The following is a 23,693-nucleotide window of genomic DNA, read 5'->3' on the forward strand; positions in this document are numbered from 1 at the left end:
ACAGCAGCTCAGTGCTGCCTGAAGATGTAAGGGACCCAGCGGAGCACTAGCCATGCCACCAATCAAATAGGTTTAGTAAATTTGCATGAGCGGAGGCAGTAGTCAAAGCTAGCACTGTGCCCAAAAAACGCAGGGGATGGGTCTGGCCTGCAATATTAGCGTTTATTTAAAGGGCAACTGAAGTGAGAGGTATATGGAGGCTGTCATTTTTTATTTCCTTTTAAGTAATACCATTAAGTAATAGCAGCTATCCTGTTGATCATCTGCCTCTAATACTTTTAGCCATAGCTCCTGTACAAGCATGTGGCAGATCAGGTGTTTGACATGGTTTCTGGTGTTATTCAAACTCTACTGCAGCCATATAGATCAGCAGGGCTGCCAGGCAACTGGTATTGTTTAAAAGGAAATAAATGGCAGCCCCCATGTAATTCTCACTTCAATTGTCCTAAGCTGCCCTTTGTGGAATAAATCAGCTTTTCTGGTTTGTGACAAATGAGCTGCTATCCTGACAGACTTTTCTGCTTGGGAAATACAGAATGACCGCTGGTCTACGACCTAAAGCCTGGTTTGCAGCATTCGTCACTGCTCGGTAGCACAAAAGCACTTGACAGCGCCTTAAACAAGATGCCGCCGCCTTTATACGCAAGTATCAAAAGTATCAGCACAGAAAGGCGAATTATGGGGTAGTCATTAACCTTGTTTATATACTGAATCACTAATGTAGAAGCATGCACCCGCCAATGCTGGGACACTTGTACAGTGGATGCATGTACCAGGTCAGAGACTATATATAGTGTATGACGACCTCCCCAGCTCGCGTCTTAAAAATAAGTTAATGGTAGCGGGCAGCGGTGGGCTTCCGAGTAGCTACTGGGATTTAAAATGCTGTGACCCCTGGAGGGGGGGGGGGGGTTAACTCACCCAGATGTCTGTGGGATCCTATGTGTTTCATTTTCCTCACATGCGACCCGATGCGTTCCACAACTCGCCACTGCACTTCCTCCTTCAAGCCGGAAGTGTGGTAGTGGAATGCGTCACGTCGCATGTGAGGGGAAGGATACGCAAAGGATCCAACGGACTTCTGGGTAAGTTAACACCCCGTCTCCCGCAGTCCCATCGGAATTCAGTAAATCTAATGAAAAACCTCCGGGGGGGGGTTGTTACTCACCTTGGGTGGGGGAAGCCTCCGGATCCTATTGAGGCTTCCCCAGTCCTCCTCTGTCCCACGGCGTCGGCGATGTAAATCTTTACCTCTTGGCTCCAGTGCAGGCGCAGTACCCGCTCTCTGCACGGAGATGGGCAAAATTAGCCGATCTCCGTCTGGCCGCTCTACTGCACAGGCGCAAGTCTCCCGCACAGTAGAGCGGACCCGACGGAGATCGGCTATTTTCGCACATCTCCGTGGGAAGAGCCGCAACAGCGCCCCCGCTGGAGCCAGAAAAGGTAAATATTGCACAGCCTGACAATTGTCGCCTGCGCGTTCAGTTGGCTGCAGCAAGACCGCCGTGGGACACAGGAGGATCGGGGAAGCCTCGATAGGGTCCAGAGGCTTCCCCCTACTGAGGTGAGTACCCCCAGGGGAACATTTTTTCAGTACAGGTTTTCTTTAAGATTTCCAATCAGAGTAGCTACTTGGAAGCAGATCACTGGTAGCAGATGTCCCTTTCCTATTCTTTAGAGATGTGCGCGATTTCCTGAAAGATATCGCTCGGCCACCGAGATCTCAGAGAGAACGACATGATTGCATGAATAAAACAAGACCCTCCCCTTACACAGTCAGGAAACCGTTTTATTTGGAGACGAGCGGTAGTTATTTGAAACTCCAAAAGAAATACTTAAAAAAAAAATATGACCTCAATAACAAACAAATCTATTTGATCAACTTTCATTACAACAATCAATGAAAATGGCTTTTTTGTGCATTACACACTTAACAGACTAAGAGATTAAAAAGAAACGGAGGAGGAGGAAGCCGGTTGGGGTCAGGGGGTGAAAGAAAGCGGCGGGCAGTCTGGCTCTGACAATTTAATGCTGGTTTTCTAGGGAAGCCTGGCAGAATCGATTACCTCCCCACCCTCTCCCCGTCTCAGTGCAGACTTGTGACATTCCATTACAAAAAACAAAATAAAAACAAACAAAAAAAAAAAAAACATTGCGTAGACTTTACTTTGTGCCCAGACTAAAACTTTTCTCTTCTTGAGGTTTGCTGATCCAGTTTCCGTAGCCCATGTCTCCCAAGGCTTTGAGGAACAGTCCCTTCGCCGACAGGTAAGTGGTGGCAGAGGCCTTGATTTCGTTGTAGGAGCTGTGACTCAAGAGGTCTTGGCGGCTGCGTAGGGTGCAAAGCTTCTGGAACAGTTCAAACATTTGGAGCTTGGAGACGCGAGACACATCGAGTTTCCCCCTGCGGAGAAGAAATGGGTTAGATGAACGTAATATTTAAGAGAAAGCATTGCAAAGATTTTTTTACATTGGAGAATAGGATCAATTGTGTAAACCTGGAGTGGTGCACGAAAGAGCGGCCCAGAGAATGATTAGTATTTATATAGCACCGACATCTTCTGCAGTGCTGTACAGAGTATATTGTCTTGTCGCCAACTGTCCCTCAGATGGGCTCACAATCTAATCCCTACCATAGTCCTATGTCTATGTATGTATGTATGTATCACATAGTGCATGTATCGTAGGCATGGGCAAACTCTGCCCTCCAGCTGTTACGGAACTACAAGTCCCACAATGCATTTGCCTTTATGAGTTAGGACTGTGGCTGTCAGACTCCTGCAATGCATTGTGGGACTTGTAGTTCCTTAACAGCGGGAGGGCCAAGATTGCCCATGCCTGGTCTAGGGAGAATTTAGAGGGAAACTGATTAACTTATCTGTATGTTTTGGGATGTGGGAGGAAACCGGAGTGGCCGGAGGAAGCCCACACATACACAGGGAGAACATACAAACCCCTTCGAACCGGGGACCCAGCGTTGAGATGAGAGGTGAGAGCGTTAACCACTAGGCCACTGCGCTGCACTGGATTAGGCGGAGTGAGTAAGAGAACAATGGCCTCGGTCAAGTCAATCCGCCAAGAGGACTACTGCTGCTGTCGCATTGAGATTTTTTATTTTTCAAAAATATTACAGTAGAAATCCTGATGTAATAAAGTTCAACAGTTTTAAAATAAACACAAACTTGGCAAGTTAGCTTTAATGGAGACGGTTATGCCGCCTAGTGTGTGCGCAACTGTACTTGCAGTGTCTGGTTGTAAATTCACAGGATGTTCTACACGGGTCAGGTGACTTGCTTTGTGCTGGGGAGGGAACTTCCAATCTATTGGCAAAAAAGAGCTACTGGATGCAGCCGGGTGGGAACTTTCAATGTAACATTACAAAATATCCAGCATTTGGGAGGGGGGACGGACAGTGGAAGAGAAGTTCGATGATACGGACCACAGTAAAGCTGCATGCTCCAGAAGCTTCTCTAATCCTCATATACCCCACCACTGCTGTGCTGGGACCACCTTCTTCATGGCCGTGCTGCCCTCTGTGTTACAAGCACTGTCGCACTGCCCAGGCACCAGTAGTGTTCGTGTCGGAGTCGCTCATGCACGAGCAACTACTGCCCAGACACGGGCTACACTTTGCGCCTGCGCTCACGCACAGAGGGGAGCACAGCTGCGAGCATCAACCAACATCCGTGTTCTCCCCAGGCTCTTTTAGCCGGATGCGATGCAACGCCCGGCTGTCATTGGCTTGCCTCCTCATCCTCCTCCTATGCTGTAATTAGAGTTGCGCCGGCCCTGCACTCCCCCCTTACACCCCACCCAGCTTTTTCATGCCACCCGGTTGTAAACAAATTCTGGGGAGAACACCGAACATTAATGTCAAATATTTTCCAAGGATCCCAGCACAGGAACAGAGAGGCGTAAGGAGGTCGGGGAACCACATTTTTCTCCCTGTAATAAATAAAACTGTAGAATTTAAAATACATTTCTCCCAGAGTAAAATGCACTGCCCCCCCCCCCAATGTTGCCATCACTTACAGTAGGCAGTGACAATCTGACAAGTTTTGGACTAGTCTATCTTCTCATATGGGATTCTCAGGTATTCCTTTATTTACAAAAGCACTTACTGAAGGACAGTTGCTTAGTGCCAACTAGCGAAATAGTGTGAAACCGATAAGGCAAGCCGGCCAGTATGTTTGTATAGATAGTTTCCAGGAAGTGCTTTTGAAAAAATATAAAGGTTACACACACTCCCCCATGAGGAGATGGGCTAGTTCAAAATCTGTCAGATCTCTCAGGGGGTTTTTTTGTTTTTGTTTTTTACTCCCGACTGGAAGTGTCAGCAACATAGAAAAAAATTAATTTACAGTGCATTTTACTCCGGGAGAATTGTACATTTTAGAATTATGAATTTTACAATTTTTTAGCCATAGTTGTCCTTTAAAGAGGAACTGTAGTGAAAATTACCTAATTTTTACAATATTCAATTAAAGATTAGTTAGTGTTTGCCTATTGCAAAATCTTTTCTCCTACTGATTTACATTCTGAAATGTATCACTGGGAGTGACAACTTTAGTCCTGCCAGGTGATCTGTGCAGAATGTTCGTTCTATGCACAGAGGGAGATACTGCTTGCTTGGCAGTTGGTAAAAGCCGTTATTTCCCATTATGCAAGGAGGTTCACAGACAGCAAACCGTGTCAAGACCTTGGTCATGACCTCACACTGTGGGAGGAGTCTCACCACAATATCAGCCATACAGACTCCCCTGATGATCTATTGGAGAAAAGGTAAATGTTTCTAGTTGGAAAAGCGGTATCAGCTACTGATTGGGAAGAAGTTCAATCCTTGGTTAAAGTTCCTCTTGAAGGTAAGCTTAATAGAGCCCCGGGCAGAAGATCTATGACACCGGCCAGGCCTTTATGTAGGAACCTGAGAATGACTACTTACCCATCAACTTTCCCCTTAGTTCCGTCCAAAACTTCCACCTCCTCGTCCGCCAGGCACCAGTTCACACTGGACTCCTTCGTCTTCCCTGTCTGCCGGTGAGAGTCGTACACGCTGACACGTCCAACCTGCCAGAGAGGAAACGTTAGAATATCCGAAAATCCGGAGAACAAGTCTGAGCAAGAAACACCCAAGATGGAATAACGATTGCTATTCTCTGGTAGGCAGTACTACAGACATTAAAGTGGACCTGAACTCTTGCACAGGACAGAAGGAAAACACAGGGAAATTCACCCTGTATGGTTTTAGAGAGTTTAGCCTGTCTAATCCACCCTCATCTGTGACTAATGTCAAGTGTAATTTGAATTCTCAGCTGTCAGCTAACTGCCACGGCAAATAGATAATTAGTAAACACAGGATGTTAAAGGGACTCCGAGCAGTGCAGTAACTGTGGAAAGATGCATACCATTTTGAAGCGCTCTTTCTCCTCTTTCCAATGATATATAAACTGCCGCCCTACGCCTTTTAGTTTTCGCTATTTTTTTGCAATCGAAATCACGGCCTAGGCAATTGAGTGCGAAAATAGCGAAAACTAAAAGGCGCAGGGCGGCGGTTTATATATAATTGGAAAGAGGAGAAAGAGCTTCAAAATGGTATGCATCTTTCCATAGTTACATTGTATTACACAGGACGGCAGCTCCATTCAGCACAATGCAATGAACTACAAGGAACCCAGGGGGATAGAATTACAAACATCATGCTGGTAGGTATGAGGCTATAATTAATTAGTTGTGGGTATGCTTAAAGGCATACACACAGGCACTGATCGGAGTCCTTTTAACAATATGCCCGTTTCCATGAAAGAAAGAAGTAGACACTGCAGATTTATAGCAGGACTTGTATCAGCTGTAACAAAAATGTTTTTCTTTAAAGGTTATTATGCTGTTGCTTATCTTTCAGAGCAGAGAGGAAGTTCTGAGTTCACATCCGCTTTAATCCCTAGTAACAGCCTGTAGACATTCTGTCCGGGGAAGTACTGACCTCTGGGTGATTGACCATGTAGAGATCAGGGAGCTGCTGCTGGAAGGCATCTCCGTCCCGGCTCATTCTGCAGCAGATTGCTCGAGTCAGATGTCCCTTGCTGAACAGGTAGCCTGAAACACAAGAGGCAGAAGTCAAAAATGACACGTGGGTCCGTAATTGGCGGGGCAAGTGCACAGAACGCCAAGCCTCCACCAACCGGATGGATAAACCGCTGGACAAAAATTCAACAGCACCTCAGCCTTTATTAAAGGGAACGGAAGCTCTACAGAAAAATGTATAAAACGAGCTTCTACCTAAGGGAGGTTTGTAAACAGTGCGGGCCATTGGCAAGGATGAGTGGAAGGCATTACTTACCTTCGGGGGCTATTCCCTAGGCTGCCTCCCCCAGTTCTGTATGTGCACTTCCATCTTCTAAAAGAGCAGACTAGCAGGATCAAACTCTCCCATTGGCGTTACAAACACAGACGGCTGCAATGCATGCAGGGATATGTATTCGATGGTCTACATTTCCCAGCATGCACTGTAGCAGTATGGGCTGGCGACATCGCCGCAGGAGATAGAAACTTGTACCTGGGGGTCTGCTCTTTAGAAGATGGCAGAGCACATACAGGTAGAGGGCTAGAGAGCAGCCCCCAAAGTTACGTAACGTCTCTTAAGCCCCCCCCCCTCATTTATTTCGCCGGCACTGCGCTAGTAGTAAAATATTAGTAATTATTGTTATTATACTCACCAGTTCTCACTTGAACCCTTTTCTCCTGGTGCCTAAAACTAACCCCCTACCTCCGCCTAGTGCAGGCATATCCAAAGTTTGGGCCGAGGGCCAAATGCGGCCCACAGAGCCATTTCTGGTGGTACTCAAAGCTCTTTACAGTTAATTCCATGTGGCCCGCAGGCCGTAGCTGCGGTGCTGCATGAAGGGGCCAGAAGCCACCGATTAGCAGCTCCACTGTGCTAACTGCATACAGTATATGGGATTCTTCACATGAAAAGGTTTTGACTAAATTTCACAGGCATAGCTGTAGCTATTGGTAATCAGCAAAAATTGTGTTTGATTTCGCTAGTTCTGCCCCCTAGTGCTCAAGAACAGCGATATGGCCCTTGTGCTAAAAAGTTTGGACACCCCTAGCCTAGTGCTTAACATGAAACTGCCCCCTCCCCCCAACGTATGCCTAACCCCCGTCTACAACCAATAATTCCTATGTAGTAGCCGATCGATTACTGGTCACATTAGTAACCAGATTACTTCTGATTAACATAGGTGTCCATTAAATGCCTGCTAATCCCTACACCGATATGTCTGGGCCGCTATTTTACATTAACGGACTATTCATAGCTGGTGAGCATATTCCAGACTGCCCTGCATCATACCCTGTCTGGGTAGTTAGTGTCAGCCATTCTGCACTCAGTCTCACTAACCCACCTCAAGCTGCATAAGCAAAATGTAAAGTAAGCTGCCTTAAAGGCAAAACAGGAAGCACCACAGAAGCCTGGCTGCGGGTGTATCTGCCGATCACAGAGCGGTGATAACTGATGGATACCCATAGGGCTGATACACAAATGCAGATGAGTGTAACAACCTGCATATTACATAGTTTTATGGTCTTTTTCTATGCAAACCAAAGAGAAGATTCCACTCTTCAGAGCTTATGATCTGCATCAGGTGTAACCAGTGTATGACAAGTACAATAAGTAAAAAAGCGAAATTTACAACAAGGCTATAAGTGCATCCATACCAAGAGTGACAGAGCTGAGATAGACCGGCTCGATGAAATGTGTCAGTACGCCGCCCTGCAGGCCGAGTACGTTCCAGCGCAGGATTTTGTCGCTGCAGGACATGGTGCGGAGCCTCTCGCCATGCTGTATTCCATCCCAGGTGGGGACAATGTCACTGGACTCCACTGGAATGGTACCCTCACCTGCGGAACACAGAACCGTTAAAATGGTTGACCTGCACAAAGCCACACAAGGCAAGTTTGGTCATAGCAACACTAACTACTAAGCTCTCATGCAAAGTCTCTACCTTAAATAGGAGGGCCTAATCAACCGAATACCCAACCCAGAGTCACCCTTAATGCTAACTGGAAGTGAGGACACTCACTTCAGATTAGATACATACCCAAGTGGTAGGGCTTATATTACGAGCATGCTTGCGATTCCTGCTAGGTCTTATTTTCAGGGAAACACTGTACAGGTTTGCTTTAATGATCATCTTGGCTGAGTTTTCTGAAGTGTGTGTATAAGGTTTATGTGTACCAGAGACGATACAAGATAATTTTATACATACCTGGGGCTTCCTCCTGCCCCATGCGCGCACAGATCGCTTCCACGCCGCCATCCTCAGCCTTCTGTATCGCCGGTACCAGGTTTAACTTCGGCAAGCCGCGGGCAGTCTGAGCCCTCTATGTATCTCTCCGGCGGCTGCCAGAAAGATACGTAGAGATCGCACATCTCTTGTGTAGACTGGCCGAAGTTACGGGACCCGGTACCGGCAATACAGAAGGCTGAGGATGGCGGCGTGGGAGCGATCTGTGCGCCTGGGGCTGGAGGAAGCCCCATATATGTATAAAATTTTTATCTTTTATGGTCTCTGGTTTCCTTTAAGAACTTCTATCCTATAACAAATGTCAGCTGGACCTGTAACGCATAATCTTAAAATATTGAAGAAACATAGAAGTAACCTCACTATTCCAAATACAGCCTGTGCTGGCCAGTAACTTGTGGTTCCAATAGAGCAGGGGTGTCAAACTCAAACACAAAGTGGGTCGAAATAGAACACAAGGACCTAGTCGCGGGCCAACCTCAATGTCTACTGGCCACCTTCCTCCCTTATAGAGTTTCCAGGTGTCTAATGACTCCTCACCAACCCCTATACAGTTCACTGGTGTCTAGAGGACCCCTCCCTCTCCTATACAGTTCTCTGGTGTCTAATTGTCCTCCTTCCTCCCCTATACAGTTCCCTGGTGTCTAGTGGTCCCCTCTCCCTCCCCCATACAGTTCCCTGGTGTCTAGTGGTCTTCCCTCCCATATACCGTTCCCTAGTGTTTAGTGCTTTCCCCCTACCTTCCCCAAATGGCTTCCCTGGTGATCTAGGGCTTCACCTCCTATATAGCTTCCCTTGTGGTCTAGAGTGGGCCAAAAATAATGCAAAATGGGAAAACTACTTAGGGGCCAAATTTAATGGCTCTGAGGGCCAGATTTGGCCCGCGGGCCGGAGTTTGACATGCATGCGATAGAGAAACGAAAACACAACATTGACACAAACTGCTGTGTCTTGACCTCGAAACCATGGATCCCGTGTTCTACAGCCAAATTATTGTCCAAAAACATGCACACAACAGTGTTCATCGCCAGTCAGTCGGTTACCATTCTCCACTTTAGTGCGTAGTTTTCCCTGCTTGGGATTCTCAAAGAGGGGGTAGTGCTGCTTGTCTCCCTCTGGACACGGCTGGTCGCTGCAAGACTTGTCAAAGAGCGCCCCATCTCCGCAGGGAGCGGTACTGCAAATACAAAAACGCAAATGATGTTAAAGGGAACTTCAAGAGCAGGCAAGAACTCAGCTAAGCACTTCAAACAGTCACTATCAGCTGCTCTTACCTGATGTAGAGGTGGAATGTGATGCCCGGGCGGACGCGCAAAAGCTCTCCTTCAGATTCCTCAAATATGCTTTCTTCAGGGGCGTCTGCATTATACTTTGTTAGCTGGTCGTACAAAAACCTACAGACACAAACAAAGTCAGCCATCATCATCTGGGGCTATTTATACTGTGTGCAGCTACCCGCTAATGGTTTACTGTCCTGTGCCCAAACGTCAGTCAACTGGTCTACTCAGACAGAACATATTATACTGTATCATTTGTTCTATTTTTTATTCTCAACGGTCCCCCCCAATTTGGTAACTGTTTGGTTTGTCTGCACAGGTATGGCAAATTCTCGTGCATGAAAAGGAGTGTGGAGGGTCCTGGGCAGTGGTGTGGATACCATAGAGCCAATTACGAAATCGCCCGCAATCAGCGGCAATGAGATCACTGCAATATATTTGCTATTGAGCTAGTGCTTTAACAAGCGCTAGAGATTCGTCAATTAGCGGTAAACGTCTGCTAATCGCCCAAGTGACAAAAGTTAATTCAGCTCCCACTCAGACAATTCTTCAGCTATTAAACTTTGTATCTGTTCCCTGCATTTAGAAGTGGTTTCACAGCCACACAGTAGTTTTATGACCACTAATAATCCTGAGGTGGGTACACACACACACACACACACACACACACACACACACACACACACACACACACACACACACACACACACACACACACACACACACACACACACACACACACACACACACACACACACACACACAATTACTGTCGCCCACAGAGATCGGACAGTTCGGGGCAGAGTTCAATAGACACGTTGTGCAGTTCTGTTCCAGTGGAGGTGGGACAATGGCACAGAGCATGAGGAGTGGCATCGGTAGGCAGCAATAAGCTTGGTTGAGAATCTGGCGGCCACTGTTTATACTCTAGATTCTGGCAGAAACAACCCTGATCAGTTGCCTCAGATGAAATTCAACATGTGCACTGCTTTACAGTAAGAAAATCAAAAACAAAAAAACTCCACAAAAACCAACCAGCAAGTACCAAACATGATGAGGACTGTACATACAGGTTAGTGTACCCGAGGCATATGTAACCTGATGAGATAAACGTGTATTTACAGTAAAAAACATAAATAACCAGGCTGTTTTGTTTTATTTTGCTGCCTGAAAGAGTTAATTTCTAAGCATGGAAGTGACAGCTTCTGTCTTGTCTATACCTTGTAAGGAATATAGTAAACATCACTGATAAGCAAATAACAGCCATAAACGTTTTTCTGGCAGAAAACTTCTGAGAGCAGGGAGAGATCAAATACATGAACTATTGACCTTATTCTAACTCCGGGACACCTAATAGGCTGCCACCGATTAGAGTCAGGAAACCATTCACCTCCCCCAGCACGAGTATCTAGGTCCCTGTATTTACACCAATATAAACAAATACAAACACTTGGTTCTGTTTCTATTTTTAGAACACTAACTCTGTATCCATCTTGTGGCCAATAAGTAAAACCACATCCAAATACCCTATTATACACCTTCCCATAGAAAAATGAAATACATTTTCATTATTTTTAAAAACCCTTTGAGGTGAAATGGTTTATAAAATAAAACGATGTGATACTTAAAAATAAAAAACGTGATTTTTAGGAGTAGAAGGATAAATGTAATTGTTCTCATCAGTTTACTTTCACTTTAGTCTCGTAGTGTTACAGGTCACTTCAAGAACTCCTATTCCTGGCAAGCTTGGAGATCTCTGCCCACTCACCTTATAAATCCCCTTCGTGCGATGATCTCCGCATGGCAGTCATTTACAGTTTCTCCGCTCAGGCTCAGCTCCTCCCCCTTAACACAACGGTTACCTAGGAGACAACGACACGTTAGAAGGAAACAACTTCTCACAGGAAACTCCACAGCAGAAAAGTAAGAATAAGCCCAGCTCACCAGTGCCGATGCTGACCACGCAGCCCAGGTCCTCGCTGTTCTTCTTCATGATGATGGCCGCCAGGATCTTCCTGCCCAGGAGGCTGTTTTGGATGCGGGCGGTCAGGCTGTTGAACTTATGGTGGCTGAGCATGGCGATCTGGTCGTGGAAGGTGCTGCCAGAGATCGGGAGCTGGAGTAGAGGACAGAATCATAATCATCAAAAAGTAGCTTCAAATCTACCTGAATGGTTGTTTCCATACTATATTGTGATGGGGGGGGGGGGGGGAGGGTTGTGTGCAGGGTTATGGGAGGCATGCGCAGAAGCCGGAGAGAACAGTGGAAGAATGCAGCACAGAACGCCTATGAGAGAATCCAGCTGATTTTTTTTTTTTTTAAATGCACAAACTATATATACGGATATACGGAACATACGGATAAGTTATTTGGCTCCCCCTAAAAATTGGCCCTAGACTACAGTACTTACACTACATAATATAGACATATGGCAATGGTAGGCATTAGATTGTGAGCTCCTTTGAGGGACAGTTAGTGACAAGATTATATATATACATATACATATATACATTATATATATATATATATATATATATATATATATATATATATATATATATATATATATATATATATATATATATATATATATATATACACACACACACACACACACACACACACACATACATATCCATATATACATATACATACACACACACTACACACTGTACAGCACTGCCTAATATGTCGGCGCTATATAAATACTAAATAATAAATATATAACACCTCTGCACCAGCAATCAGAGCCCACCAAAATAAAGCTATGTTGGTAGGCAGGAAAAGGGGGGGGGGGGGTTGGAATCAGTTTGTGTGCCAAGTTGTATCGCTCAGCAGCAAGCTGTTAAAGAGAAACTGTGAACAAGAATTGAACTTTATCCCAATCAGTAGCTGATACCCCCTTTCCCATGAGAAATCTGTTCCTTTTCACAGACTATCAGGGGGCGCTGTATGGCTGATATTGTGGTGAAACCCCTCCCACAACAAACTGAGGACCATGGTCCTGGCAGTTTCCTGTCTGTGAACCTTGTTGCATTGTGGGAAATAGTTTACAGCTGTTTACAACTGGCAATAAAGCATGCAGCAGCTACATCACCAGCCAGCAGTAAAAATGTCACCATGTAATAAATGTCAGAATGTAAATCAGGGATTTAAAAGATTTTACAATGGGCAAACACTGACTAAATCATTTATACATAATTATTGTAAAAATGAAGCACCTGTTTTTATTACATTATTTTCACTGGAGTTCCTCTTTAAAGCTGCAGAGCACTAAATTGTAAAAAAATAGCCTGATCACTAGAGGGGTATAAGCCTATGGGGTCCTGAAGCGGTTAATATTTAACATTTGTCTCAAACTAAGTGATGTAACAATAGTGACCATTGGGGGAGGAGAAGGCTACTCTGCCCACTTCTGCCGAGTAGCGCAGTTTAATATTTACCTGCTCCAGTGCTGCTTCGGGTCTCCTCTGATGTTCCCCACAGCCGCACGCTCTATGCTGCATTCCTCCTTAGGCATGTCATGTGATCAGGAGATATGGAAGCACAGAGCTTGCAGCTGCCGGGAAGAACATAAGAGACTCAACGCATCTCTGAGCAGGTAAATATTGCACTGCTCTGCAATGTGGGTAGAAGATACCGGAAGAAAGGTGTGTGCGCGTTTTACAAGCTACATGAGGGGGGCTTGGATCCCAGGAGGGGGCCCCATGTTAATTCTGCCGGGGGAGGGCCTGTGGGTTGTTGCTATAGCCTGGCTCAAACTGACAACCAGTGCGCTCCTCTAGATGGGAAGGCGGTGTGCTGTTCTTTTGCTGCTTACAATGATCCACATTTGAAGCATTCGAGGGCCACATAAAATGGCAATGAGAGCCAAATTCGGCCCGTGGGCCTCAAGTTGGACACCTGTGGTCTAGGCCAGTGTTCCCCAACCCTGTCCTCAAGGCCCACCAACAGTGCCTGTTTTGTAGGAATCCACAGAGGTTGTTAATCAGCTCTGCTGAGACACTAATTACCCCACCTGTGAATGTGTGTGGTTTCCTGCAAAACATGTACTGTTAGTGGGCCTTGAGGACAGGGTTGGGGAACTCTGGTCTAGGCAATACAACGTGGAGAACAGCTGAATTGCTTCAGATAATAACCAAACAGGACAAAGCTACACACCTCAGCCATGGAGTCTCCTTCCCGGATGGCTTTTTCCGCTTCTCCAATCAGGACCCTCAGGGCAGCATCAGCTGCTTCGGCCTTTGCCTGCTTCTTATTGGATGCCGTCACAGGAGGAAACCAGCGGCCGCCCACTTTGGCTTGAAATACAAACCTGTCAAGAAAAACAATAATATGAATTCTGATGTCACATTCTTATCTGCTGAACACACTACAGTCCCAATGCTGAATAGAAGAAATTTCTAAGCATCACAACACGATGTGCGGCTAGGAGACATCTTACTTGGGGTCATGGGGAGGACCAGACTGGCTGACCATCTTGAACTCCGCAGCAAAGCCCTTGGCGCGGGAATACTCCAGCAGGCCGCTGACAGGATTGGCATTGAGATATTTGATGAAGTCGCCGATGCCAGAAGCCTGAGCCATCTTCAGATCTTCCGCAGAAAGTTCAGGCACGGCTGGGAATTCAACACTGGGAACCTCCATGGGTGCTTCTGTCTAAAAATCAGAAGAAAAAACAAAAAACAATCATCTCAAGCCACATATAGCCGCACCTTCCTACACACCAAACCAGCAGCAGGGTCAGCCATACTATCCCAGGAAACAAACATAATTTGTTCTACTTACACAGCATATATAATCTACTGTCCATGTTTGGTTTCAGTGAATTTCATATAGTAAACAAAGATAATTCTGTTCCTGGCATTTGTTGTCTTAATTCCCTCTGACTGAAGCCACTCCTGATGCAATTACCTTCCTTTCTTACTTTTTTCCCCTGATAGAAACTGCACTGTCATAGCTAGCTTGCTTTGTATACACATGTGAGCACAGCATAGGTCAGATTTTTAGCAGCTCACTGAACTGCCCTCAGCCAATCAGTGAGGAGCAGCAATGTGGGAGGGGTGATGACAAGCTTCCTTCTTGTCAGCAATGGCTGACTGAGATAAGATTTATTATAGCAGAAACCTTTCTGAATAGATTGGAGTGCTCACAATGCAGGGTAAGGCGGCATAATAAACAGAAAGCACATAATCATCCTTAGGGTTGTGTTTAACCACTCTCATGCACACTTTAAATTGTGTTTAATGCTACAATTCTCTGTAAACGATTTGTTATCTGATTGGACCTCTGTCTCTCAATTTGGTGGTATGTCTGTGTTTAACCTTGCCAAAAATGTTAAATAAAAGAATCTTTAAAAAAATAAATAAACAGAAAGCAGTGGGTAAATGGAATTTGATTTTGTTGCTGACAAAAGGAACATGAAGTGAGAGGTATTGAGGCTGCCATATTTATTTCCTATTAAACAATGCAGATTGCCTGGCTGTCCTGCTGACCCTCTGCCTCTAATACTTTTAGCCATAGGCCCTGAACAAGCATGCAGCAGATCAGTGGTTTCACTTGCTGACAATAGTAGCAAAGAAGTCTCTGCATCCTGTTATCCAAACGAATTGTCGTATGTAGTTTAAAGGGGTTCTGTGGATCATTATAAAAAAAACAAACAAAAAAAAAAAACTGACACTTACCTAGGGCTTCTATCGGCCCTCTGTAGCTGTCGTGTCCAGCACCGTCGTCCTACAATCCTCCGTTCCCCACCGCCGTTACCGATCAATTAGTCGTCCAACTAGACGACTAGTGCATGCTCCCGCTCGCGTCTCTGGGAGCTTACTATGTAGTAAGCTCCTGGAGACGCGAACGGGAGCGTGCGAACGCGTGGCCACGGGCGTGCAGCCGCAGTTGTGTCAGAGGAATAATTGGACCGGGAGTGGGGAACGGAGGATCGGAGGAGGACGGCGCGGGACATGACAGCTGCAGGGAGCCGATAGAAGCCCCAGGTAAGTGTCTTTTTTTTTTAATGATCCACAGAACCCCTTTAAAAAGTAATACCTTTTCATTGCATATTTCCAATGTCTGTAGGTAAATGGTAAACGTGAAGAAGACAGTTGTACAGGCTACCATTTAGCAGTTAGGTGTCAGGTGGTCAGAAGGCTGCAGCCACTTACTGGCCGGCATAGTGATGGGGCCCCGGGCAGACATGGAAAAGATGCGCTTCTGTGGCTGGAAATCAAATTTCAACAGCAACTGGTCTGAGTGTATTAAGTTATAAAGATGCTAATCCTGCATTCAAAACGTTTTCTGCTGTTATGATTTGGAGTTATCACATATTTAAGGAGCACTGGCCCTTTAGTAGTCAGTGCCAAACAGTTGCATGCTGAGGGGTTCTTTTTATCTATAATATATTCCTCCTTTTCCATTTATTTCCCTGCTTAGCTGCCTATCTGAAACACAATCCCCTGCTCACTTGTGTTTACAAACAAGGCTGAGGTGAATAGGAGGAGAAAAAAAAAGTAAAGGGCAGAAATGACATCAGGATTTAGCCTCAAACTGTAGGCAAAAGACATGGGCCCATATGCAATTCACTTTTTCACCTGAGTTTTCACCTAGGTGATATTTTCACAAGTTGTCATAAAATGCATTTTAAGCCACCAGCAAGCAAGAAAATGCTCAAAATAAATTTGATGTCACTTTTTCACCAACTTTTGAGTATTTTTTTACTTGTAAAATGCTGAAAATTTAGTTTAAAGAGAAGTTGAAAATGATCTCCTTGGAGATAACTTGGGTGGGAAAAATAATTGCATATGGGCCATAGTTCCCACCAGGAACAGAATTCTCTTCATTTACTATGTAAAATTCACTGAAATCAAAATGGGGACAGTACAATACATGTGTTATGTAAGTAGATCAAGTATTTATCTGCATATGTGTTTTTTTCCCTGGCATAGTATGGCTGATCCTACTGCTTTGAAGCTCTGCTGTACCCTCTGCCCACATCCCTACCAGCGGTCTCCAGTGTGTAGCTTAGGGTTACCGCTAATTGCAGTGAAAAGTAACCCTGAGCTACACTCAGGAATAGTCGTTTCTGACAAGATTAGCTGCATGCTGGTTAAGGTGTAATTCAAGCACTACTGACCGGAAAGATCAGCAGGATGGCCAGGTAGGTAACTGGTATTGTTTAAAAGTAAATAAATATGGCAGCCTCCATAATCCTCTCAACCCTGGTTCCTTTAAAGAGAACCCGAGGTGGTATTTTATTATGCTAGTGGGGCAGAGGCTGGTTGTGCACACTAACACCAGCCTCCGTTGCCCCATGGTGTGCCTCCAGGACCCCCCTGTGCGCCGCTATACCTCCTGCAGTGCTAGCGACACACAGCATGTCGCCAGCACAATGTTTACCTATGCCTGTCTGTTAGCGCCGCTCCCCCGCCTCCTCTGTATCGGCGCTACCCGCCCGCGTCCCCTCCCTCCGGCTGATTGGAGGGAAGTGACGCGGGCGGGTAGCGCCGATACTGAGGAGACGGGGGAGCGGCGCTGACAGACAGGCATAGATAAACATTGTGCTGGTGACACGCTGCGTGTCGCCAGCACTGCGGGGGGTATAGCGGCGAGCAGGGGGGTCCTGGAGGCACACCATGGGGCAACGGAGGCTGGTGTTAGTGTGCACAACCAGCCTCTGTGCCCCACTAGCATAATAAAATCCCACCTCGGGTTCTCTTTAAAAAAGCATAAGCAGTGGAAAAGCTGAGGAGGGACAGAAGTGTACCTTGTCTGTAGATAGGGCGTTGTCTGCTATAAGCTGCTTTACTGCAGCCTCCGCGGCCAGCTGCTTGGCCATCTTCTTGCTGTTGGCAAACACAGACGGAAACATCTGCTCTCCCATTTTAACACAGTAAGAGAACCTAAACCGGAAACGATGCAAACAAGTAAAAATACAGTAAAAAGGCCAATAAATAAAAACAATTTCTGAGGTGTAATGGTGGCAGAATGCAGGATAAATGGCATGGCCCAGAAGAGAAGCCTTGTGCAGACTGACGTTTGTCACCCCCAAAACAATTGTTCGAGTGGGACAGTCTGCCTCTACAAGCGTCCCACAACCACAGCACCCGACCCTTCCTCATTTATGTAGTGTTACAGTACCTGCTGCTCCTATATAATAGAGCAGTGATCTGCAAACTTGGCTCTCCAGCTGTTAAACAACTACAAGCCCCATAATGCATTGCACGAGTCTGAAAGCCAGGGTCATGATTCATAAAGGCAAATGCAGTGTTCTCCCCAGAGCATATTAGCAGGGCGCGCCGCCCAGGTAAGATTGGCCGGCCGCCCGGGTAAAATTCAGCCGCCCATGTGGTATAATGAGTCAGGTGTCCGTCCACAATAGACCCGATTGCGCCGTTTCAGTATACATGCGCGCACACACTGTTCCCGGGAGGCTGAAGGCTTCCTTTCCTTCCGTCTCTGCATTTAGCAGTCAGCGTGTTTACTCATTGTTGCCTCCCTCCAACCAGTAATAACCAGAGGCAGCCGAGTGTTCCCCGCCCCTCACAACTCTGTGCAGCCAGTAGCAGAAGCAGCTGTCACACCAGGGAGGAGAGATCATCCTTGCTTCACAGGCAGACTCGCAGAGCTGAAGAACGCATAGCAGGGGAAAGTGACACGGACAGCTTAGTCACTTACAAGTCACTCCAGCACGCCCCGTACTGCAGAGGACCATCTAATTAACACTTTCAGCTTAAACAGGCACCCAGGTAATTAAATTCCAGAAACGGCAAACAAACAAATGGCACATGGAGCACAGTATAAATCACTCAGCAATTCAAAGAGGTCACTAAAGGAATGTGGCACCTTAATGGGCTGAAGTGTGTATCCAGGCAAAGAGTCAATATCAAAGTGCCAAATTATTCATTGTTCAATAAAACTGACAGTCTCATAAAAATACCTATTTGGGGGGGGGGGGGGGAGAAGTCTGCATCTGGTCCCTTTTTGTGGTTGCTCTACCCTCCAAAAGATCCCCAGCCCCAGTTGGTTGCAGGCTACTGTGCAAGCAAGTCTCATCTGTGCACCTCCCTCACTCATGCTCCTGTAGTCTGGAGCATTCTGCGATTATGTAGTTTAAAGGGAAGGTTCAGGGAGGGGATTAAAAAAATAAAAATAAATTTCCACTTACCTGGGGCTTCCTCCAGCCCGTGGCAGGCAGGAGGTGCCCTCGCCGCCGCTCCGCAGGCTCCCGGCCAGGTCGGGCTCTTCTGCGCTCCATTTCCTGGCACTTCTGCGCCCCACGCCGGCGCGCTGACGTCCGCCGGGCTGTACTGCGCATGCGCAGAACTACTGCGCCTGCACAGTACAGCCCGGCGGACGTCCGATGAAGTCAGCGCGCCGGCGTGGGACGCAGAAGTGCCAGGAAATGGAGCGCAGAAGAGCCCGACCTGGCCGCCGGCCTGGCCAGGTCGGGCACCGGAGACCACCGGGAGCGGCGGCGAGGGCACCTCCTGCCTGCCACGGGCTGGAGGAAGCCCCAGGTAAGTGGAAATGTATTTGTATTTTTTTTAATCCCCTCCCAGAATCATCCTGGACTCTGAAGCATGACAGAGAGGAGCAGACGTATCCGTGACAAAAGTCTGGGATCTTTCATGGCGACAGTGACACACTGGAGGAGATTGCAACTACAGCAAGGGACCCAATTGCTGGAACAAGCCCCAGCTAAGTAAATCTACCCCCCATGAGTACCACGATAACTTATAAATGGCAGTGCTCATTTCTCACTGGCATGCATTGTTTTTTTCCGAATCACAACTGTCATGTGATCGTGCTCTGTTACCAGCAGCTATACCGTGCAATCACGGGTAGTGGGAATTGTAGGTAGCGTGAAAAGGGCCCGTACTTCTCCACCCGGCTACTTTTTCATGCCACCCGGCTGAAAAAAAATTCTGGGGAGAACACTGAAATGCATTGTGGGACTTGTAGTTCCTTAACAGCTGGAGAGACAAATTTGCAGATCACTGTAAGAGTACAAAGCAGCTGCTGTCTATAGTGTAATCAATTTCTACTGCTTCCAAGTACCCCTCCCTATAATACACAACATGCTGCTCCTCTAACCTCTCCATAGTACAGAACACTTTCCTCCTCCTCTGCCCTCTCCAGAATATGCTCCTCTCATTTAGTATTTATCTAGTGACAACATCTTCCGAAGGTTGTACAGAGTTTATGGTCTTGTCACTTACCTGTCCCTCAGAGGGCCTCACAATCCAATCCCTACCATAGTCACATGTCTATATTGTGTAGTTTATGTATCGTAGTCGAGGGAAAATTTAGGCGGAAGCCAGTTAACTTATCTATAGGTTTTTGGATGTGGGAGGAAACAGGAGCGCCTGGAGGAAAGCCACGCAGACACGGGGAGAACCTACAAACTCCATACAGATGGTTCCCTACCTGGGATCAAACTGGGACCTAGCTCTGCAAGGCGAGAGCCTTTCTTATGGGGAGAATCATTTTATATTTTTTTGTGCTTGGGTATACAGTACAGACGAAGCATACTTCGCCTGACATGCTTCACAAACAGCACAAATAGATTTATAAAAATAAATAAATTTTTAAATAAAAACAGATTACGACACATAATACACTGTGTATTTATACCAATTGCACAATGTAAATATAATTGTGTGTTAGCTGCCCGCCTGATCTCTAAAACACGCCAACAGAACAAAAAGGGGAAACTTACTTGGGGTCATGGGGGGGTCCCTCTTGGTTCAGCAGCTGAAATTCACACATGTTCCCCGATTTCTGGCCATGCTCCATAAGAATGCTGATGGGATTCTTCCCTCCAATCAGCGTTGGCTGTGGAGCTGCTTTTTGTTGCTATGGAAACGAGGGAAAAAATATCACAAGAATGGGATAGCTGTCATTGTAACCATTAGAAACTCAATGCAACACATCCAGCAACTGTAACCTGCAAACCCCTGTACCCACATTCTACGCTGTATGGTCTGACCCCAAAGCCTGTATAAACACTCTAAACTTTTTCTTTACCTCACTTTAAAGAGAATCTGTATTGTTAAAATCGCACAAAAGTAAACATACCAGTGCATTAGGGGACATCTCCTATTACCCTCTGTCACAATTTCACCGCTCCCCACCGCATTAAAAGTAGTCAAAAACTGTTTTAAAAAGTTTGTTTATAAACAAACAAAATGGCCACCAAAACAGGAAGTAGGTTGATGTACAGCATGTCCACACATAGAAAATACATCCATACACAAGCAGGCTGTATACAGCCTTACTTCTGAATCTCAAGAGATCACTTGTGTGTGTTTACCTTCTGTCCCCAGCTTCTCTCATGCACTGAACATTACAGGCTTCCTGCAGACAGCTCTGCCTATGTCGTTAATTCCTTAGTATGTGACAGACCAGCTCCTTTCACAGCCTCCAGAGGAGGATTTTTATCCAGCTCTCTTCTATCACTGATAAGATAGCAGAGAAGCTGCTGGCTTATGTAAATAAAACACACACTGGAGTGTGCATAGAGGAACAGTTCAACACTGAAGAACTTGGCAGCCTTCCAGACACAGGCCGACAAGTCTGACAGGGGAAAGATACATTGATTTATTACAGAGATGGTTATAGTAGAAAGAGCTGCAGCAAGCCAGATCACATTAGAATAGGTTTAGGAACTTGTAGGATGGTAGAAAAACGTTGTAATTTTTGTTACAGAGTCACTTTAAAGAGGAACTCCAGCCTAAACAAACATACTGTCATTAAGTTACATTTGTTATGTTCATTAAAATAGATGGGCAATATAATCTCTTACCCACACTGTTTTAAAAGAACAGGCTAATGTTTGATTTTATGAGGGCAGCCATCTTTTTGGTTGAAAGGAGGTGACAGGGAGCATGAGACACAGTTCCAACTGTCCTGTGTCCTGAGCACCTCTCCCAGCTGCTAGGCAACGTGAACAAGATAGAAAATCCCATCATGCTCTGCACAGCATCATTTCTTTGATGGGTGGAGCTTAGCTAAAATTGCAGCTAAAAATGATGCTTTGGTAAGAAAAACAAAGTTCTGATGCTGTGAAACCGTTAAACACCAAGACTTTTCAGTTCTGCTGAGTAGATCTTTAGTCCGGAGGTTCACTTTAAAGGGCTACAGACTTGGTATGAAAGTAGTTTTTGTTTTTTCTTAGCAGACCAAGAGCGCTGTTTTGTTTTTTTAAACAACTGTTGGGCTCCCTATGGTTTACCTGAGAGTTTGCGAAATAAATAAAATGTCTAAAGAGATGAACGATGTGATGAGGGGCTTCAGAATAAGACTGGGTAAGACAGAGGACCCACCTAAACAGAAGCTCTGCTAAGGTCACCTAGCAGGAACAATGGCTCACAAATATAGAAATTTGGACAATTTTTCCAGCACAAATATGCTGTATTTATATACTAGAGAGGCAAAACAAAATGGAAGAAGCTCTAAATAGGAAACCACAAATTCATTCATCAAGGACATCAGGCAACCCTGCAGCACATGAACAAGGCCAGAGGCCCATCTCTAGAAGGGATGGATTTATGTGCAACACTCACCACTTCCTCTGGGGTCTCCTGGATGTTGCTACGCTCAGCGAGCACCTCCGCTTCCGTTCCGCCTTGTTCTTCTCGCAGGAGGATGCTTAGGGCAAGTGAGGCGGCCTCCTTCTTGGCGGTTTTCTTGCTGCTGGCCTCCGCCTCAGGGAATCTCCGGCCGTCGATCACCACCTGAATTTTAAACCTGGATACGCGATAGTAAAAGAAAAGGTCAAGTGAAAGGCCGCAATATCCAATAGAATGTAATTGGTTGCGGATACAACGCTGACTTCTGCCTTATCTCTATAAAGCCACGCAGGTCCTAACCTGTCACCAACTGGAGTCTGCTTCTTATTGCTCTTTAGGAGGGGAGCCGTGTCCCATACAAATATACAATTCCCCTCCATGGACCAATCAGAGGAAAAGTTCAGAAACCCCAATGCCCCTTAAGATTACAATCCTTTTTTAATGCATATAATAGAATATTTGCATTAACCACCCTGGCATTCTATTAACTGCGCCAGAGTGGTGGCGCAGCAGTTTTTTTTAAAATCTATATTTTTTTTAAATCATGTAGCCAGCCTAGCGCTAGCTACATGATGCCCCCCTCCCTGCCGCGTCCGCCCTTACCACTCGATCGCCGCCGGCGCGTACCCACATAAGGAAATCCCGTTCAGAACAGGATTTCCTTGAGGGCTACCCCCGTCGCCATGACAATCGCAACGACGTCATCGACGTCAGACGGAATCCCGATCCACCCCTCAGCGCTGCCTGGCACTGATTGGCAGCGGATCGACTGGTAGTGGCGGCAATCGCGTACTACAAGCAGCTAGCAAAGTACTAGCTGCGTGTAGAAAAAAAAAAATTACAAAAATCGGCCCAGCAGGGCCAGAGCAATCCTCCTGCGCAAGTTACCCCGAGCTCAGCTCAGGATAACCGGCAAGAAGGTTAATAAGACATGCATTTTTTTTCGGATTACACATCTAATTTTTACAATAAAAACATTTCAAATACCCGGACGCTGGCGCCTCAAGTGTTTTTCCAGTTAGGATGATGGTGCAATCTTATTGGAGAGACAGCTGCCTAAACCCCTCCCCATCATATGTACAAAGCTAAAAATCACCTATAATACCTTAGTAGCCAGAGATCTCTCAAATGTTACTTTTCTAGTGTGAAATTAAAGAGAACCAAAGATGAAGCACCCTCATGTATTTTACCATATATATCAATGGAAACATGACAGTAAACACCTAACCCTGCTCTCTGTTTCATTCTTTTCTGCTAAATCTGCCTGTTATCAGCCTTGATAACAATCCCTGACTGAGCATTCAGTCTAGCTTTGCCTGGAATGATTATAGCTGAGTCAGTCTTCTGTGATGTCTTTTCAAGCCCAAGTCTGCCCTCTTGTGGCTGTGCTTTGTTGTTTCGAGGTTAAATAGCAGGAAAGCAGAGCCACAAGGGGGCAGGCTTGGGCTTGAAAAGACATCACAGAAGACTGACTCAGCTATAATCATTCCAGGCAAAGCCAGACTGAATGCTTGTCAGGGATTCTTATCAGGGCTAATAGGCAGATT

General features: G+C 45.9%; 1 protein-coding gene across 2 annotated transcripts in view; it reads right to left on the minus strand.

Annotated features, from left to right (window-relative positions):
- Nucleotides 1-1,768: 1,768 nt before the first annotated feature.
- ADAR (adenosine deaminase RNA specific) overlaps nucleotides 1,769-23,693 on the minus strand; it is a 46,290-nt gene continuing 24,365 nt past the window's right edge. For both annotated transcript variants that reach the window (XM_068252278.1, XM_068252280.1), the window contains exons 3-15: nucleotides 22,141-22,324; nucleotides 20,295-20,431; nucleotides 17,340-17,475; nucleotides 14,025-14,239; nucleotides 13,742-13,895; nucleotides 11,525-11,696; nucleotides 11,349-11,442; nucleotides 9,578-9,697; nucleotides 9,347-9,480; nucleotides 7,717-7,899; nucleotides 5,981-6,093; nucleotides 4,943-5,067; nucleotides 1,769-2,404 (exon numbers count right to left, since the gene is read on the minus strand). In XM_068252278.1, coding sequence (XP_068108379.1) covers nucleotides 2,164-2,404; nucleotides 4,943-5,067; nucleotides 5,981-6,093; nucleotides 7,717-7,899; nucleotides 9,347-9,480; nucleotides 9,578-9,697; nucleotides 11,349-11,442; nucleotides 11,525-11,696; nucleotides 13,742-13,895; nucleotides 14,025-14,239; nucleotides 17,340-17,475; nucleotides 20,295-20,431; nucleotides 22,141-22,324 — 2,008 coding nt within the window. In that variant the 3' untranslated portion in view covers nucleotides 1,769-2,163. The remainder of the gene's footprint in view (nucleotides 2,405-4,942; nucleotides 5,068-5,980; nucleotides 6,094-7,716; nucleotides 7,900-9,346; nucleotides 9,481-9,577; nucleotides 9,698-11,348; nucleotides 11,443-11,524; nucleotides 11,697-13,741; nucleotides 13,896-14,024; nucleotides 14,240-17,339; nucleotides 17,476-20,294; nucleotides 20,432-22,140; nucleotides 22,325-23,693) is intronic.

This window comes from Hyperolius riggenbachi, chromosome 9 (assembly GCF_040937935.1).
Source record: "Hyperolius riggenbachi isolate aHypRig1 chromosome 9, aHypRig1.pri, whole genome shotgun sequence".
NCBI classification, from domain to species: Eukaryota; Metazoa; Chordata; class Amphibia; order Anura; family Hyperoliidae; genus Hyperolius; species Hyperolius riggenbachi.